Raw genomic sequence first — 19204 nt, 5'->3', positions numbered from 1 at the left:
TATTTGCTGTACAGTTGAATTTTTTTTAGCGTGCATGCAGTTGTAATGTTTTGATGTTGTGATCGTGCAATTTCTGTGTATTGTAGTGTATACTTTTAATGAGAGACGGCAACATGTAATATCCAGTTTTAAATTTAATAAAATGTATCTACTTATCTATTTTATAAGACCCTCCCTTTACAAGTTTGCTATCTTCAGTAGATAGCACCGAATTCAATCCGTTGGCTTGCATTATTTTGCTAAGTTTATGCAACTGGTTTTTGATGTGGGTCGTTCAACAGATTAGGCCGGCTTAAGAAAAAAACTCCTATACGAGTTTTGAAATGGATGTTTGTGTTACAGGGCAATCTTTTGCTTATTTGATAACATACTCAGTTGAAGGTGGTGGATCTCGCGCATTCTGATCACACATTTGGCCATTCTTTTTGTCAAAAACTTGAAGCCAGTGGCATAACTACCGGGGGGGGGGGGGGAGGCACAGGGGAGCACGTTCCCCCTTAGCAGAGGTCCGTGCTCCCCAGGTGTCCCCCCATTTAAAATCTTGAATTGCACAATTACAAAAACAATATATCAGTTGCCTTCAGTGCCCACTTGAAAAATTGGTGCCCCCTCCCATGTGCCCCCTAGAAGTTTACCATTAGTTGCGCCGCTGCTTGAAGATGATTTGATTCAGTGCATAATGGTTTAAAAATCCATCACGCGAACCAGTTGCTGAACTGAACATTATGTACTAAGATAATAAATGAACAGCTACTTTTAAAGTTTTGGAGAAGAAAAAAATAGAAGAAATTCGAAAAAAAGTAATAAAACACCATCGATGTATACAAATCACAAAAGTATACAATTCTTTTATTTTGGACGGACGGATAGCTTCATGGTATGGTCACCGATCATGCTAATACCTCAAAGACAAAATCAGTCGTCAGATGACCCAGTATCATGGGCCTATCCCTTCATTTCCTCTATTGGGAGTTAGTAAGGATCAGCCTGACAGACGGCTGGTAATGAGAATATTCAAACCACGTGCGTTCGTGACCGATATACTACTTACTAGGACAGTGATGGCTTGTCTCAAGTGATGTAAAAGAAGAGGAAATTTGTGCAACAAAAGTTCCTTGGAGATATAGTTTCGTGTGTGAAATGTATTCATCATCAGTACGAATTTTGGCAATCAACAAATTTGACTTAATTTGTGAGAACATCTTTAGTGATTCATTCTTTAAAAAAAGACGAACAGTTCAAACAACCATAGAATGATTTTGTTCGACTTGTGTAGCAGCCAATAATTATTCGAAATTGTAAAATAAAAATTCAATAACTCGACACGGGCCGATTTCTTAGGTCGGTGTCTCATTCAAAAGTGAATAACTTTTGTATTGCTAGGAAAATAGCAATTTAGATAAAGAATCTATTTTTTGGGATAAAACTTGAAAATATCACGGGAAACGCAACTTTAAATATTTGTAATTACATATGATTTCTGGTTTTGCCCTTTGTAGAAAATAAACAATGTTGTTTGGCAAAGAAACTCTGGGTCATCTTATTTTGCCCAATGTAAACAAAAAAGTGTCTTTCGACCAACTGTATTTTGCTTTTCTGAATTTTTTTGTTTGATGTTTTACCAAGAAACTAAGAAAATGAAAATTAAGTCACGTAAAATAACTCAATCAATCATATCAGAGAACATGCTTTTAATATCAAGTTCATATAAGGAGCTGTTTCCCAACCAGTGTCCGGCAAGGGTTATCTTGTCTGTGGTATTCAGGTCATAAACACAAGCCTTAAGACCGACCAACCCAAACATTTCTGTGGTTTTATATTGCATTGATCAAGATTATGTGTGAGCTAACAAACTCTGTAAGGGGTTGTCGCCACAGATGTTATTTGCTTGTTGTAAGTTGCGGTTTCTGAGCGAGGTGAAACTGGGGTTACATCAGTCGAAGTTTTGACATCTCTGTTTGAGGTGTCATCTCAAATTAAATCGAAATTAAATGGGAAAATGTGGATTTTATTTTCATGTGGATAAAGTCACAACGAACAATATTTTGATCATAAGAAATGATCAACTGCTAATTAACAGTCTTCTAACTAACAGATTTAACAGTCTATCCATGTGAGGATCATGGTTTTTGTTAAATTCGTCATTTATTTCAGCTTGATATGCAAATCATTTGCTCTAAGCCATTTAAAAAATGTTACTTTTAATTTTACCAAAAGGTACTGTTTAGGCAGACACACCATATATTGGATGCCGAAACTCATTGATTGAATGAACAAGAAATTGCCATCAGACAGAGACAAGATGTATTATTTACAAGGTTTTCAATAATTCCTCCAGGAGGAATTAATATATTCTAAACATTTCAGCTACTTGTTTGTTTGAAGTTAAACCAACAAATAAAGGAACATGTGACATCCCACCCCAGCGTTTATCTGGTATCACTGACCCTATTAAGGCATCGGCATGGGACCCGCTCTTCCCATCAGCCCTCAGGGTCACATGGCAGGGATCCAATCAAACGACCAATCAAATCTGTTGGAAACGATTACACCTCCATCAGTCATTGGCATGGCAACAAGCGTTATCAATGTTCTGTCTTAAGGTTCCACCATTTAGCATTGTCAATACAGTTCACAAGGATGTAATGGAAATCATTCTTTATGCAAAAAATAAAAATTCTGGGTCTAGTTTCTTGGATCTGGGCGAAATTTTACTGGCTTGCTGTTAACAAAAGATTCACTTCTTACTGTAGCACACAATTCCATGGTAGTACACCCCTTAAAGGGCTCATGACATGGATTTTACTTGGGAACATATGTTATGCAACTTTCTACTCCTCTTAAGTGTTTGAAAACTAGGTGACATCCCTATTTGGTTAATTTTATTGAAAAGTGTACTCCTTTAAACATTCGAAATTGTCAATGCTTTTTCTGACAAATGAGGGCGCTGTTGCTGTGATGTCAATTCAGGAAGACACTGTTCAGTTTAAGGGTTTTCCGTTCAAATTGTAAACCCAAAATTTGCTCACAAATTGAAAACATTTGTGAGAAAACTTCGCTCACTGGCTTAATGTCATGTACTGAAACAACAACACATCACAAAAGAAAAGAAAATTTACAACAGCGAAATATCCATAATTTTGGCAAATTTTGGTGCTGAAATACCTTTAACATTGAGGTTTCTGCCTGAAATGACATCACTTTTGCTCATGAATATGGTAAATTTCTTAGCATAAAAACCAAAAAGGCACCAAAATGCCCTCAAAAATGGCAAAATGAAAATTGAAAATTTGGTTACATGGGACACAAAGGTGCATTTACAAGAATTGTGTTAGAAAACAAGAATTGACGAACATTTTATGAGACGAGTAACCTTTATTTTACAATTGTATCTAACTCCGGTATATTTTAGTTCATTAATATTTCCTTGCAACGAAGATAACATTCATATTGACACCCTAGTCAGTGCTTGTTTAAATTCTTTTTTGAAAGTTGTTAAAATGCACAAAGTTATAAAACATAACTCCCGTTCTCCTCTGTTTGACAATTTCAGACGTCACGTTTGCACCTCGGCCTCAACCAATGAGATCTCAACTGGTGTCATCGTGGAGTCCTACTGCCAGCCATACTTCAAACCCTACTTTGCCCGATGTGAACCGCAGGGCCAACTCTGCACCAAATACCAGTAAGATTATCAGCATTTTGTGATGGGATGGCGCTATTTTGAAGTGGGTAAATTTGGCTAAATACAAAAGAGATTACCCGCTCCAAAAATCGCCTCGTATTGTGTCCGCCATATCTCAAAAAGGCCAATGTAAGAATAGGACTTCTAAAAGTCTCACCTCATGACCAATACCAATTTAATTGACAACTTTGTTGCCCTCAAAATTGATTAATAAAAAAAAACCACCCCCACCCCACTCTTCAATTGAGTAACAGTCTGTAGCACACGGAAAGAGGGGAAATATGGAAGCTGACCTACTTATACAACAGAACACAGACTACAAGAAAAACTGGTATCTGGTTAGTATAGGTTGCGGACACAACGGACACAATACAGGAATGAAACTGTAAAACTATAATACAGTGTCCCGGGAAAATATGATACATGGTACCCAACAAAACATATAAAATACTATACTAAAACAGGGTACCAACAATTTGACCTGGGTCAAACAAAAACCAAAGGGAAACATTTCCTCTTAGTTATTAAAGTTTATGTAAAGGATAATGCCCGAGGTACGCGACATTCGTGGGTAAGAATGGCCCGAGGGCGAAGCCCGAGGGCCATTCTTACCCACGAATGGCGCGGTACCGAGCGGTATTATCCGACTTAAACTCCACCCGTGACGTCACCCTATTGTCCTAGCGCTCCATTATTTTGCACGAATGGAGCGACTTTGTTTCATACAAAGACACACGTTTTGTCTTATTGCGTAACTGTAAAATGCATTCAAAGGAATTGTACAGAATTGGACTGCGAATAGTATGTTAGCATAATGTTCTTACGTAACCAATACAATGCTGGATTCTAGGCGCGCTTGGTATAAATGCTAAACCCCACCAAGGCACCATGCATTCGTTCTTGACTAGCGTGTCTGACACGCAGTTTTCAATCTCAAGACGTTAGGACTGTTATGATAAAAATACGTGAGATACAGTGGAATTAAAGCGTGCCAGGGAACTGGCTTTGATACGGTGCTGATACTAGCTCCATGGATATATCGGATAATAATTTGCCGGCCGCTTCAAATTTTGCCTGGAAGATATGAAAGACCATTTCGACACTCCAAATGAATATGAAGATTGCATGAATGAGTATAAAGGTAAGAAGTACCCTTTTTGTTAAGTAGAAATAACAGCTAATAAAATCAGAAAAATTTAAATGTCGTATTTTGAGCACGATAATGTCAGATACATTAAGCTCTTCTTTAATTTGCTATCTGATAAAGTTTATTCAGACATCGTGTTTGCACTAAAACTGTTCTAATTCGAAGCTTTCTGTGTCGTCACTTTGTAATTGTAAAAGGTACCTGTGCTTTTTACGGCTTTGTGAGACTTAAGTAGATTTACAGGAATATGAACTTGTGCTTCCGTCTTATTGTTTGACCCCAAAAACTAATTTTCTGATTTTGTTTTCTCCTAGTTCTGCCTGTGGATAGTGTCACGAAGAAGGTCAAAACTAGCGGGCAGTCTCCAGTCGGACTACTTCGTCGACGGCATTACCAACGTAACTCGAGACTAGTAAAACTACTCATCGTTGGACAAGGAAGGACGAGCTAAAACCACTCAAAATTGCAAGACTAAGATTTTGGTGGTTTTTTTTTGTGTGCAAAATGGCTACAAGTGTTCCAGGCCGGATTTACATTGCACGAACTCGTGATTTTCCTTCAACTTTTCTTGGACACCATGGAAAAGACCTACACATTTCTTCAGGATGTTGAGTTCTTGCCGATCAAGAATTTCTAGGACTGCATGCTAGGCATTGAAACCCAGGAACAAGATTGAGAAATAAATTGCACTGCGAACCTTGTCAAAACATTTGCTTTCAATGTGAAACATATCACTGAAACGTTTATATTGTTACATGTAACATTACTTTGTGCAAACATTATGAACAAGAAAAAAATGGTTCTTGACTTTCGCCTCAACACTAAGAAATTGTATACGAGAATGCATAACATTCTATTTGCAAAACGGTGTAGCATACTGTATAAAAAATATGGTTATATTGACTTTCACGTAAAGAATGATGCCTAAAATTCCATTTAAGAAACGGTGTAGGGCCTACGAAAAAAATCTGTATGAGAAAAAAAATGGTTCTCGACTAACGTAAGCATTGTACGAAATGTATAAGAAAATGCATAAAATCATCATTGAGAAACGGTGTAAAAATATAACTGTGTCATTTCTGGTGTTTCTTTATTTCCCGCTCCATTATTTTGTAGGAATGGAGTGATGGAGGCTTTATTACCTTCCAAAAGAATGGAGAGGTATCGCCTCCAACGCTCCATTCGTGCAAAATAATGGAGCGCTAGGACAATAGGGTGACGTCACGGGTGGAGTTTAACTTCAGAAAAGATCTGTTTAGTTTCTCGGTGAGGATAAAAGGAAATGCTACTTCCCAAAACGTCAGTTTGATATACACCATAAAGTCAGTTGTGTAAGAAAGATTTGAGGTGGTCCATGGGTTGCTGACCGCAGAAACCCATGTCACCCTCAATATTTTTGTGTTGGCCTAACCATTTCTCCAAAATATTATGATTCACTTTACAAATGTAAACAATTGGTCATCGAAATCATAAAGTGGGCAGATGACTTAATGGCTTCATTCCTAGAACCTGGATTGATGGAAACTCAAGAGACAAAAAATTGGCCTTGCATATATGCTTCTTTAAAAAAAGAACATTTGCAATAACATTGTTCAAAAATTATAACATCTTAAGAAAAAGAACGTCCACTCAGGTAGCCATTTGCCATGTTCCTAAAACTTGTCTTCATCCCATGTTTAGGCCAAAAAAAAAATAAGTCGGTCTTTGGTCAGCGCGCGCGTCGATTTTAATCATGCGCGTTGATGTTTTTTTTTCCCAAAATGTTCTGCGGTAGCTCCAACAGCGCCCTCTATTTCCGCACCTCCTCAATTTTTTTACCAAAGAGCACCAAGGAATGGGAAATTGCACCAAGGCAAATGATCGAAAGCACCAAGGCAAATTATGGAGGACACCAATGTACATGAGGACACCAAAAAAGCAAAATAGTACCCCACCTTGTCTGTACAATCCAAGCTTGAAGAAAAAAAAAAAAAAAGGAAAAAAAAAAAAAAAAAAGCCGCGTGGCCGCGTCAATTCCGGAACTTTGGTCTGACCAGAGACCGAATTTTTTTTTTTGTGCCTTATCTTGGACATGGTCTTTTCATAATTAAGAATAATCGTAGTAGAATTTTTTCACTATTCAGTTTAGCATTCCTTTGCAAAATATTCAAAATGCTATAATACATGTACACCACACAAGAGCAAGCACCAGCCTAATATGTCGTGAAGTCATGTTTCCTTCTGTATAACGTGATAGTGTCAGAAGCCCTACCCTTCCTAAATCATAACATGAAACAGGTCAACGTTCCGAATTGTATTGGAGCAAGACGGTCATGTTTATCACTGCACACACAGAACATCCTGAATGTCCTGTGAAAAGTTAGTCTAACGGACCCCATCTCCTGGTTGATTTAAGTAAGGTTTGTGATAAGGCATATGGGTGGGTGAGTGAAACATTTGGGGATAGGCAAAGATTAGCCTAAAAATAACCTCAAAATCTCTCACGGCGGATTAAGAGTCTGAGACCGAGTCTGAGACAGCCAGCGTTTCTTTGGACATTGGCCAAGTGACCTTTATGACGGGGTCAACTTTAATGAAAGTATACAATGTACATGAGTCTGCGAATAGGATGCTTCACTCATTGTGAATGCTGCACGAGCATGAGCATGCTGAGAAAGTAAGCCAGTAAGGTAACATTGTCGAGGCAAGTAGCAACCAATAAGATTTCAGAATCACCGATGCGTTGCTTGTCCTCATAATATACGTGTGATATGAGCTCAGGTCTCCAGTCTAAGGTAACAATGTAAGATGTAGTCTGAATTCAAGGCTGTAATATTTTTGTTATTCCTGATTCCAAGCAAGCATGGAGGGCGCTCTTTCTTTGAAGCTGTCCTTGCTGATTCATTTGTATTGGGACATTCTAATATGGGCGGATCTAGCTAACAGGAAACGGGGGAGGGGGGGGTGATAGGAAGGTGGAGGGGGTTGAGTGAAGGGTATCCTGGGGGGATTTTTAAATCTTCAATGCTTTCCTCCATTCTAAGGCAATTTGAGAATACATTTTGGAACTTTAGCTTTCATTTATATTTTTTTGGGCCCCATTTTACTAGTTTCACAACATTAGTCAGCGGTTGAACTGGGGAGGGGGGGGGGGTTGTGACTCCCCCCCCCCCTCGATCCGCTACTGACTACTGTAATATGGTCTACATGTCACGTTCTGCTGTTGTCAAAATCGATCAAAATTACACATTTTCAGTTGACAATTTTGTTGACTAAGTAGCAGCACAGCTCAGTTTTAGGCAACCAAAACTTGAACATAATTAGATCATGCTTCTTGTGCCAAAAGAAGTTTTCAGGAGCGATTTCCTGTTTAGCTTTGGCTGACAAATCGGTTGTAACTGAGCCGTTTCTTGGAGCATTTCTAATCCTACAGTGACCTTCACGTATCATTTTACAAATTCTATCTCTCCTTTGGATTTTTTGGGATTGAACTTGACATTAATGTTTTGTGAAAGTTCTACAACGGAAATAAGAAATGCTGAACTACAAGGTCATGAAGCGTCTTGTTAATAACAGCTGAAGTGAGTCTGTGATGTCAAAAATCTGACTGTTGACTTTTTTCAACTTTTGCCAAGTCTCAATTGTCGCATTTTAAATAACCCCTGATTAAGGTTCATTTATCATTATCATTTAAATCTGTCTGAACTGTCGTTCTATGTTTATACCCCCAATAGGACCGTTTATCGTATGGCCTATCGGACACGCAGCATAGCCCAAGAATCAAGAGGGCCTAAATACGTCTGTTGCCCAGGATGGAAACAACACAACCCACAGGCTAACTCCTGTAATGAACGTAAGTATAGACTCCAGGGGTGTAGTGAGGGGTGTAGTAATACCCCCTCCCCCCCCCCCCCCAACCCAATTTGTAAGTCGGTATCAAATTCATCTCATCTAGGGATTCCCTGCATTAGTCAGAATATTTAATAATAATAAAAAATTTTTTGGGGGGGGCTAATCATCCTTACTCACAGCTTAGAAGCTAAGCTGTGATGGACGCAGCTACAATGTGATCGAGCAGAAAACATGTAACTGCGCCTTTAGCAGCCGCCATACGACCACGGAATACAGCTGGAGATCAAAAGTGTTTGATTTTTCCGGAGGGCGGAAAACCAGAGAGCCAGGCCCGGGGCCTGGTGGGGCCGGGCCCCCCTTGGCGAGCAATTGGCCCCCAACAGCAAAAGCCATACATGTGTATTTTTGAATTTTTAAGGTAGTGGGCCCCCCTAGTTGGTAATTTGTCCCCCCCCCCCCTGACGCTCAGGGCTGGCGACAGGCCTGAGGAGAGCCCAGAGACAAACCCTCATGGCACAGGAGAGAATCAACGCACACCTCTACTCACATATGGTCCGCACAGGGAATTGAACCCGGGCCACAGTGGTGAGAGGGCAAGCACTTTACGCACTAGCCACCCATGCCACCCTTTGTGTCTCTGACTAAACTTCATTTTCACCACCTGTAACATTATTAGTTTCTTGTTCATAATCGTGTCAATTTGTCTTGAATTTCAGCGGTGTGCAGTATAGAATGTCGGAATGGTGGACGATGCGTAGCACCGGAATCTTGCGCCTGTCCTCCGGGTTACACCGGACAATACTGTGAAGAAGGTGAGTCTCTAGAATCTGAAATGGTGGATGTAATGGCAGAGCTGTATGACAAAGTACATTGAGGGCACCATATAGGCCCAGCAACGGCATTTTAGAGCAAGTTCGGCGAGGAATACTAGTCGACCAGTGGATGAAATCGTGATGTAACTCACAACTGGACGGTAATAGCAACAGTCAAGCAATTGTCAAAACTGGCCCCCGTTGTGCTTTATGATATGCACAGCTACATGTATTAGTAAGCTGCGATGCAACAGTGCCTTTTGCTCCGGTTCCAAACAGTCGACTAGAGCAGTCCAACCATCCTGTGTTCAAGTGAAGTTAGTTGAACCATGGTCAACAATAGTCGTCGCTTGAACTTGCTCATCACGGTGATCATTTGTTGGCCAGTTCCTCATTGTAATTACAATGATTTGATCATACCAAGCAGCATGGAAGAGTCACTCCTGAAGAGTACTGATTAGGGAATTTCCACCACAAGAAGCCTCTCAAAGACGAATCAATACATGTAATTCAAAACTCATTTTTCACGTTGTATAACACTGGCACACTGGTCAAGAAACTACATCAACGTCATTAGCAAATGAGAATTAACCCATCTTCACTTGTGTTACCATGTATTACATTGTACATGTATTACCCCTTCAGTCACTGTACACCCGAAACCACCCTGCTTATTACTCACTGTAGCACCCGAAACCTCCTGAACACTCAATGGAAATTATGGATTCTTCAGTGAATAAACACAATGTATTACAATGTAGTACAAGTGCTAATGGGTTAATTTATTTTTACTTCTTGATGAATTTGTGAAACCATACAGTGCTGCTCATTTCATCGTTTATGATCATGATTTTTACAACAAGTTGCCCTGATTGTTGAACCCTGGTGAAGAACGTAAGCTTACAAGAACGTAATTAGATACATTTATTTCAATGCTGCCAATTTCAAAGAGCATCCTGTCTTGTCTTGGTTTGTCCGTCCAGTGAGTTGCTCCGTAGAGTGCGCTAACGATGGCTTCTGCCGGACTCCAGACACTTGCTCCTGCACAGGTGGTTGGCAGGGAGAATTCTGCGAAGAGGGTAAGTTGGGAGGAAAACAAACCGAATAATTCATTTATCAGATTCTGTTTATGTCCAAAATTGAATTTCTCAAAATTATAGACTCTGTGCCCAAACACTAGAGGGCGCTTTGTAACCTCTTTTGAGACCCCCAGTGGAAGGCCCACACATATCGTGCTCGTACTAATTCATGCATGTATGGCACAAATTACGCTCGACTTATGCTATTCTAAATGTGCACAAACCTCTAGTGTCTTCGCATGAGCATCCACCATCGGTAATGCGTTCGAATGTCCGTCCCAGTGTTCTCCCCAACTCTCTCTTTGTAACCATTGAGGGGGTACTTGTGTACTACATCTATAGAATGAATCATGCTTGCAGTCTGTCAACATTTTCTGGTCAATGTTGCCATTAGAATCCGGTTAAAAAAAAACATCATACACGCGCATGCATGGCTGATTACTGGTGCCTATTGGATAAACACTCAAGTTGCGTTAACTTCCGGTTCCAATGGTTCCAGTGGTTCCAATACTACTGAATGGCCAGTGGGCGTGGTTTAAACTGAACTGACATCACACTAAGGAACCGGGTAGAGGCACTAAGTGACTCGTGCATGGGAACAGTTTTCTGCTTTGACGACCCCATGAGGGTCAAGTTGAACTTTCACACCGACTGCAACTGTGCTTATGTGAGTTTGGCCAATCAGACAAATGGGAAGTAAGAACAGCAACCAAAAAATCACAGATGTATGTTACGAATACCTGTCTTCATGATATGATGTCGGGTGTCCAGTCTATTCTCAGATCTTACATGAAACAATCCCATCTTTCCTGGATATGTTAATTTGGTAGGCCTAGATACAACCACTAAAGCTCGCCTGGTAGAAATATGATTGAAATTGTATTTCAATGGAAGCATTTGCTGAAATGTTCATACTGATAAGCCACTTTGGTTTGGTTTCCGACTTGCCAATGCTGATGTTACACCTAAACTAGACCAGTTTAAGTACCAATTTAAGCTGGGACTGTCCAAGCTTAATGCATTTCAGTTGAGACAACTTTAGTTTGTCCAGTTGGGACGTAACACTGGCAGTCAGTGAGTTTGTTTGTGCTAACTAGTGTCATATTTTTCTCGTCTGGTCTACAGCTCTGTGTCTTCGTTCATGTGAACACGGTGGTAGATGTGTACAACCAGATTCCTGCGCTTGTCCTAATGGCTGGGCTGGCCGCTACTGCCACGAAGGTCAGTAACGCAACTTGAGGAAAAACCAGACTAGACTTCAGTAGTATGCCCCTCATCATGAGTCACGAACTCTAACCACTGGGCCACACTCCCCCTACAACTAGGGGATAAGCAGGACCATATCAATTCAGTACGGAAGCCTGTTAGGGCCAGATACGTCTTTCTCTTTCACTGCGGTGCGTTTCTCTTTCACGGTGGTGCGTTCTCTTGCAAGGTAGATTGCCTTCATAACGTGTGTCTCTCTCTTTCATGGTCGCTAGCCTCTCTTTCATAATGTGTGTCTCTCCCCTTCAGGGGGGCAAGTCCATTTTTCACAGGGGTGTATTTCTCTCTAAGTGTGATTAACTCACAGCTGCAACATAATAACTCGCTGTTGCAGCGACTTATTAACTCGCTGCCGTGACTTATTTATATGGCGGCCACGACTTATTAATTCGCGGCCGTGGCTTACTAACTTGCTGCCGTGACTTATTTATGTCGCGGCCACGACTTATTAATTCGCGGCCGTGACTTACTAACTCGCTGCCGTGACTTATTTATGTCGCGGCCACGACTTATTAATTCGCGGCCGTGACTTACTAACTCGCTGCCGTGACTTTTTTATGTCGCGGCCATGACTTATTAATTCACGGCCGCAACTTACTAACTCGTGGCCGTGACTTATTTATGTTGCAGCCACGACATAAATAAGTCACGGCCGCGAGTTAATGAGTTGTGGCCGCAAGTAAATCACACTTTCAAAGAAACATACCCCTGTGAAAAATGAACTTGCCCCCTTGAAAGAGAGAGACACACGTTATGAAAGAGAGGCTGGCTACCATGAAAGAGAGAGACACACATTATGAAAGAGAGGCTATCTACCTTGAAAGAGAAACGCACCACTGTGAAAGAGAAATGCACCGCTGTAAAAGAGAAAGACGTACTGTCTGCGTAGTCTGCGTAGTCTGCGTAAGCTTAACATCGATATGGAAACCTTTATTGTTCGTCTCCTGTTACTTGCAACTGGACTTGTGAAAGGGCTTGTGATTGAGACAACTACAACATCGTCTGATAATAGTTATTTGAATTCTTGGTAAATTTGCAAGCTCTACTTACTTGCAAGAAAGCATACACAGACATGATTTGATCTCAGAGTGTCCTCATGCAAAGACTATGTTTAATGACTATGAATCAAATAAGAACTTTGATAACAATAAATTACTCCATCAAATCAAACATCTGAATTTATGTGTGTGTGTATTTTTTTCTCTGTTCTCTCAGATGTGGATGAATGTGAAACCGATTCTCACGGTTGTCACCACCGATGCATGAACTCGGAGGGTAGCTTCACATGTTCCTGTCATCCAGGATTTACCTTAGATGAAGACGGCCAATCGTGTTCAAGTAAGCCTGCCTCTCTAGCCAATCAAATCCTTCGTAGGCTTAGACTTGTCCTCTTCAAATTTGGGTAATTCACTGTACTGTGTGTTACCAAATGGTTACTCCAAAAAATGTCATTTCCCAACTTTTCTCATTCATCCAGGGGAATTGTTTTTCAAGATCTTTCAGTGAAGAAGTATGTGGAAAGCATTTGAAAGGGTGCAAATAAATATTCCCCCCAAAAATAGAAGCTTGTTTAAGGTCAAATGTTAACTACTTGTCATGTTTTCAATTTAAAGTGACAGTTAAGTTTTGACAGTGTTAAAAAATAGATATCAATTTTCACCATGATGTACTTCAGCTTGCAGAATTTGTACCGTCAACAACAAAGTTTCTTGATCTAAAGTGTCAAATTTGTCAAAATAAATCAAGCTTTAGTTAATTTAATAAGCCAGGTTGGTATCTCGATACAGTGGTCCAGGTCAAAGGTCTTTCGGGATCAAATCACTGGCACGATGCTACACGAAAACGCAAACGCATCTTCTACTTGTAATTAACGCGCGAGCGTCGTATGACCATCTCCCGGCCTGCACGCTCATGCACCTTAGATGAGCGTCAGACAATCTTGAATGACCGGTGACCCATATTGTTGTGTGCATGCGCAGTTGAAATACCGAACTGACACATTCTCAGTGTTGCTTGTTTCAACATTTTCCTCTAGTGCACTGCTGTTTTGAATATTCATGCTATTATTTCCTTATAGTTTGTCTGACATGCAGTGCCGAGTATGTAGCACTTCAAGATAAAGTCAACCTCATTGAACAGGTAAAATGGTTACACTTTTTACTCTTACTTTTCTTACTTTTGTTTTGTGTTTTTACCTGCCAATTTGGCCTTTTTTCAGCGGATCTCTTCATTCTTACATGTAGCCTCCTCAGTTGTTACTTTCATCACTGAAATCTGTTTTTGCAAGAATTTGTCTTTTTCGTTATACATCATGAGATGGAATTTGCATCGGGGTGATGTAAATTCAATATTAGGTTTTGCCCTTCACCGACATATTTCATAAACACTCTATACTAAAGAGTTGCCCCTGAGTGACTGTGAGAACAAAATCACTCGGGTGGGACTCAACCCACAACATCCTGCTTACCAGCGCAGACGTCTTACCGCTCGACCACCGAGCTTTCCGGTGGTTGAATGGTCGAGTATACAGTGTTTATAAAAAACATTGGTGAAGGGCAAAACCCAATATTTAATTTATACACCCCAACACAATTCCATCTTATGAATAGTTTCATTGTGGTACCCGCTGCTATATCTGATTCGAACCAGCGAGCCGACCCTGGCAAGCTCAGTGGTCAAGTGGTAAGACGTCTGCACTAGTAAGCAGGAGGTCGTGGGCTTGAGTACCGCTCAAGTGATTTTTTACTCACTGTCACTCAGGGGCGACACTGAGTATACAGTGTTTATAACATTCATCGGTGAAGGGCAAAACCCATTATTGGATTCATCAAACATTATTGTTAATTCAGTGCCTCCTCACTTGTGATTGACTTGTGATGGAATAGTGATTTCACTTGTGTTTTAACTTCTTAATGAATTGTGATTCGACTTTGTGCATTGTTTCTCCTTGCTACAGAATCTTGGGGTGATGCAGGCAGAGAGTGCAACCAGAGAAGACGCCAACGTCAAAGTGGTCAACATGCCGCTGAACGATGAGCAGATGTCAAAGATTGAACTCATCACGTCGCTGAGTGAACAGATATCAATGCTGGAAGAACGGCTGGAAGATTGTGAGTAGATAAGGCTGATGAAGATAAACATTGACAATGATGAGGAAAGGATTTACTGGGAATGATTTTCACAAAAGAAAATTAAAATGATTTGTTTTTGTCAGCAAAATACTTGTCCTGTCAGCAAAATTGTGTCTTTCTTGGCATATATGCTGCAACGAATAGCCCACGTATTGTCAAATAGTGTCCAGTCTTGTCTGTTTTGAACAGTGGACCCATTAGTAACATGGTGGCATCAGCACCCCTCCCCAACCCCGACCCACTCCAACCCCACCCCAACTTCGACCTGTTGAAAAATGTCTGTCTACCTTCCAGCACATCTGTTGGCAACTTTTTCTCAAACCAGCTGATTTCCTCTTTCATAAATTCCCATGTCTGCCATAAGAAATTGAAAAAGACTGTGCAACGTCCTCTGAAGTCTTGGAACTTCCTCTTTTTTGTGTGTGTGGCTTTACAGTTGCATGCGTGAACTGTGCAATGTACTGGATGGTTAGGAGTGCACTATTAGAACGATCGAGTTTAAAAAGTTCTCATAGACCCCAAGCGGGTTTTCGAAACTGTGTATCTGTGTATTTATCTCCAGATTGTTTACCTCTGATTTTCGGAAGCCTGGTCAAGTGAAGTTCATGCTTCATTCTGTGCCACAAATATGAAATCCCATAAATGTGAGGCCAAGGTTAAGACTATTTGTGTCTGGTTTGCATTTAAATGATTCTTAGGCTGAAGCTAAAGATCGGGCCAAGATTTCAACCCTCCAAATTTGAAGACACGACCGCGGAATTGCGTCTGGCTTTTTGGATACTTCACTCTCTACAAACCAACCTAGCCATAGGTCAACCTTGTTTAATTTTAACATTGAATATTAAAATTTGTTCTTGTTTTCTTTTCAGGTACTTGTAAGGATTACCAAAACAGTAGACAGTACCCGAGGCGGAGGCCAAACAGAGAAAAACGATCGGAAGAGAAGAGGAAAAAACATTCAGTGACTTCAAATCTTTAGCCAGATAATTGTTTTTATTGCCGGCGTTCATTAGTCATATGGTTCTTGGGCTGACTTGATTTTTTTTCTCATTTCAAGCATACAGGGTCTAAAAGCTTAACTTTCAAGTTGCATTTTCTTTCAAAATTGCAAAGCTAGGATGCCAACATCTAAGTGTAAAATTTGGACAGTTGCTCTAAAATGTGAATATTTGTGTAAAAAGAGGATTTTACCCTCGCTTTCACTGATCCCTGAGGTTCGGTTTGAGTTTGAAGTTTAACTTATGTTTCTTAAAATAAAATCAGTCATGTTTTTTTTCCAATTAAATTTTTTTTAATGCGGTTTGATTTCATTTCGAAATACCATTTCTTAAAATATTTTGGGTTGTAATGATATATTAACTTCAGTAAAATAAAAAAAAACTAACCAAGGCATTGTTTAAACCAGGTTGCTAGTTCTTAACCAGTTTGCGCCGGGATTATTTTGACATTGACCGGACCTAGGCGCGGGATTGTTTTCACGAACCTCAAAGCCAGACGGGTTCAGACCATCATCTGCGGGTAGCACACCCTGATATTTCCAGCTTCACTCACTGCGAGCAGGTTGCAGACAGATATTTCCTGCCTCGCTCGTTGCGTGTTTATCTGTCATTCGTTCTGAATACCGCAAAACCTTGGCGTGTATACACGTCATCCGACGTAAACTGATTAACGATTGATCCTGTATTCTATGAATACAATACTCCCTCCCCAATCTTTCGTCACTAATGCAGAACTAACAACTGTCATATATTTTTGAAGTCTATTTTTTCATATTTAGAATTTTTGGCCTAGTTCTTGGTGACTAAAAAAAATTTTGTTTCATTTTTTTTTCTCAATTATTATTATCTTTTAAAACAATAAAAATGTAAATAAATGTTTTTGTAACCCTTTGCTATACTCTCCAAAACACTTCATATTTGCAAATTTTGCTTAAAAAAAATTGCCTGTAAGAGAGCAAGGGTTAACAGAAAAATATGAAGAAAATTTTCATTTCTAAGTTCCTGAAAGATGTTAACAAGGTCCACCAAAAAATGAACTGAAACCAGGTCATGTATTTTTTGCTAGATAATCAACCAATTTTTAATTTTTTAATTTTGTAAAAAGTATGAGAGGTGTTTGTTTTTATGTATGTCTAATATGTGTTTAGGGTATTTTACTTTTACATAGCAGAATGGGCTGAAAGAATTGTTTAAAGTGGGCTTCCTCTCAAGATTTTTCTCAGAATATTTTCACTATCTAGCCCAAGTTTTGCCCAAGTGGTAGTTGGGTCTTCTAAAAAAAAGGACTTGTTTTATTGCTGTCTTTTTCATGGATGATTTTCAGTCGGAAGAAAATAAAAATAAAGGCTGTGCGCTAGGTTGTATTTATCTGAATCATATTAAAATGAAAACAACATTTTAAAAGAAACATTTTGAAAAAAAACCATTGAGGATCAGTGCTGGAATTCTAGCTTGTTTAAATTAACTTTTTAAAAAGGTATTTTGTTCAAGGCTTTGGTGTGGTATTTCCAGCGGCGTAGCAAGGGGGACGTGGGGGAACATGCCCCCAACAATAATCCCCCCAGGGAACACGCCCCGTAACACTAATTGCCCCCCCCCCCCAACTGGAACTGTGCTCGTCCTATGAATGAACATGGTTAACTGGTTTAACAATTGGGCAGCACACTTCCTATAACACCCCCCAGCTCTGTCCCAAAAAAAATCCATAGAAATTCATGAAAAAATGCAAACACCCCCTTCCCCCTGCTCCGACACCCAAAATTGTTTTTTGCTAGTAATAATACCCGCCTTTGCACAAAATACGTACAGAGCCAGCTCTGTTGGGGGTATATGTACATTATTCTGTGACCTAGTGTTAATACATGTATATGTATAACTCAGATTTGAACAGCGCCCCCATTGAAAGCATGCTAAGACAGTGTAATACAGCTGAGGCTCACTCAATATTATACTGAGTTGTTTTGAACATTATTATTGCATGTATAGTGCCCTCCACGTAATTCTCTATAGATGTATAACAGCGATGTGTGGTACGTAGGCCTATCATTAAGAAATATGTCTCAGCTGGGCTATGAGGTTGGGTGGCAGAGAAGATTTAACCAAACTACAAAACTGTCTGCAAAAAAGCAACTTGGTATCACAAGTTAGACTTCTGATATAAGGCAGTGACGCATGTTAAAATACCTGCACATTCGGAAAAAAATGCAACTACACGTTCGAAATAAAAAACATCAACTACTCGTTATTAAGAAAAACATCAACTACTCGTTATTAGGAATAACATCAACTACACGTTATTAATAAAAAACATCAACTACACGTTATTAATAAAAACATCAACTACTCGTTATTAAGAAAAACATCAACCACACGTTCGAAATGAAACATAAAATTAATATCGAACGTGTAGTTGGTGTTGTTTATTTCGGCCGTGTAGTTGATGTTTCTAATTTCGAACGTGTAGTTGGTGCTATTTATTTCGAACGTGTAGTTGGTGCTATTTATTTCGAACGTGTAGTTGATGTTTTTATTGCGAACGAGTAGTTGATGTTTTAATTTCGATGTCTTCAAATTGTTATTTCAAATGTGTGCCAATTTGTTTTGGTCATCAAACCCCGAAATGGTTTCATTTGGTATGAAGTTTAAAGCTATAGTCCATCATTTGTAATTAGTGCATTTTGTTCGTTTGAAGCAACAAAAGTGTTCAAAATCTAATGAAGGATACTGAACAACCTACTTGATGAAGTTTCAGTTCAGCTTCATATTCCGAGAAAAACAGCATTCTAGGATCTCAATTTCAAATCAAAAGTTGCTAAATCATGTTTCGAATTGTTTTGAATTGCAGCTTTACGCGATGTCGCGCACTGATCCGACGAATTATAGCAACCGTGCGCGCATGTGCGTCGTTCCAATGCTTGTGCGCGCTGCGCCGAATAACAAAACGAACAACTAATTTAAATTTAAATGCCTTCTTTCGTTGATTTCTTCAAAATGAGAGCTTGCCAGAAAGGATAATTTCACAGGGAGTTTAGTACCCTTACTATCTTTCAACCAGTATGTTTTTCAACAATAATTACGCCAGTTACTTCTGTGGATAGCTGCAAATGATGGACTCGGGCTTTAGTAATCGGAATTGTCAAGAACATTCTGCACAAGAATTAATCACAGCAGCCTGATATTGATATTTCTGCATGCAGCAGAAATCGCACATGCTGGCCCTGTTGTGTTTACCACTTTTAAAGAAATAAGAAAGCC

General features: G+C 39.7%; 1 protein-coding gene and 1 long non-coding RNA gene across 3 annotated transcripts in view; both read left to right on the top strand.

Annotated features, from left to right (window-relative positions):
- LOC119734293 (epidermal growth factor-like protein 7) overlaps positions 1-16440 on the top strand; it is a 51012-nt gene extending 34572 nt beyond the window's left edge. For both annotated transcript variants that reach the window (XM_038207713.1, XM_038207712.1), the window contains exons 3-11: positions 3554-3685; positions 8546-8664; positions 9380-9475; positions 10459-10554; positions 11680-11775; positions 13036-13158; positions 13898-13959; positions 14777-14930; positions 15821-16440. In XM_038207713.1, the coding sequence (XP_038063641.1) occupies positions 3554-3685; positions 8546-8664; positions 9380-9475; positions 10459-10554; positions 11680-11775; positions 13036-13158; positions 13898-13959; positions 14777-14930; positions 15821-15930 (988 nt within the window). In that variant the 3' untranslated portion in view covers positions 15931-16440. The remainder of the gene's footprint in view (positions 1-3553; positions 3686-8545; positions 8665-9379; positions 9476-10458; positions 10555-11679; positions 11776-13035; positions 13159-13897; positions 13960-14776; positions 14931-15820) is intronic.
- On the top strand, positions 4227-5897 carry LOC119734295. The gene is made up of 2 exons (XR_005272057.1): positions 4227-4826; positions 5147-5897. It is a non-coding gene; the product is annotated as an uncharacterized LOC119734295 (long non-coding RNA).
- Positions 16441-19204: the final 2764 nt, after the last annotated feature.

The sequence above is a fragment of the Patiria miniata genome, unplaced genomic scaffold (genome assembly GCF_015706575.1).
Source record: "Patiria miniata isolate m_02_andy unplaced genomic scaffold, ASM1570657v1 HiC_scaffold_27, whole genome shotgun sequence".
In the NCBI taxonomy this organism is placed as follows: Eukaryota; Metazoa; Echinodermata; class Asteroidea; order Valvatida; family Asterinidae; genus Patiria; species Patiria miniata.
This window is presented reverse-complemented; position numbering and strand designations above follow the sequence as displayed.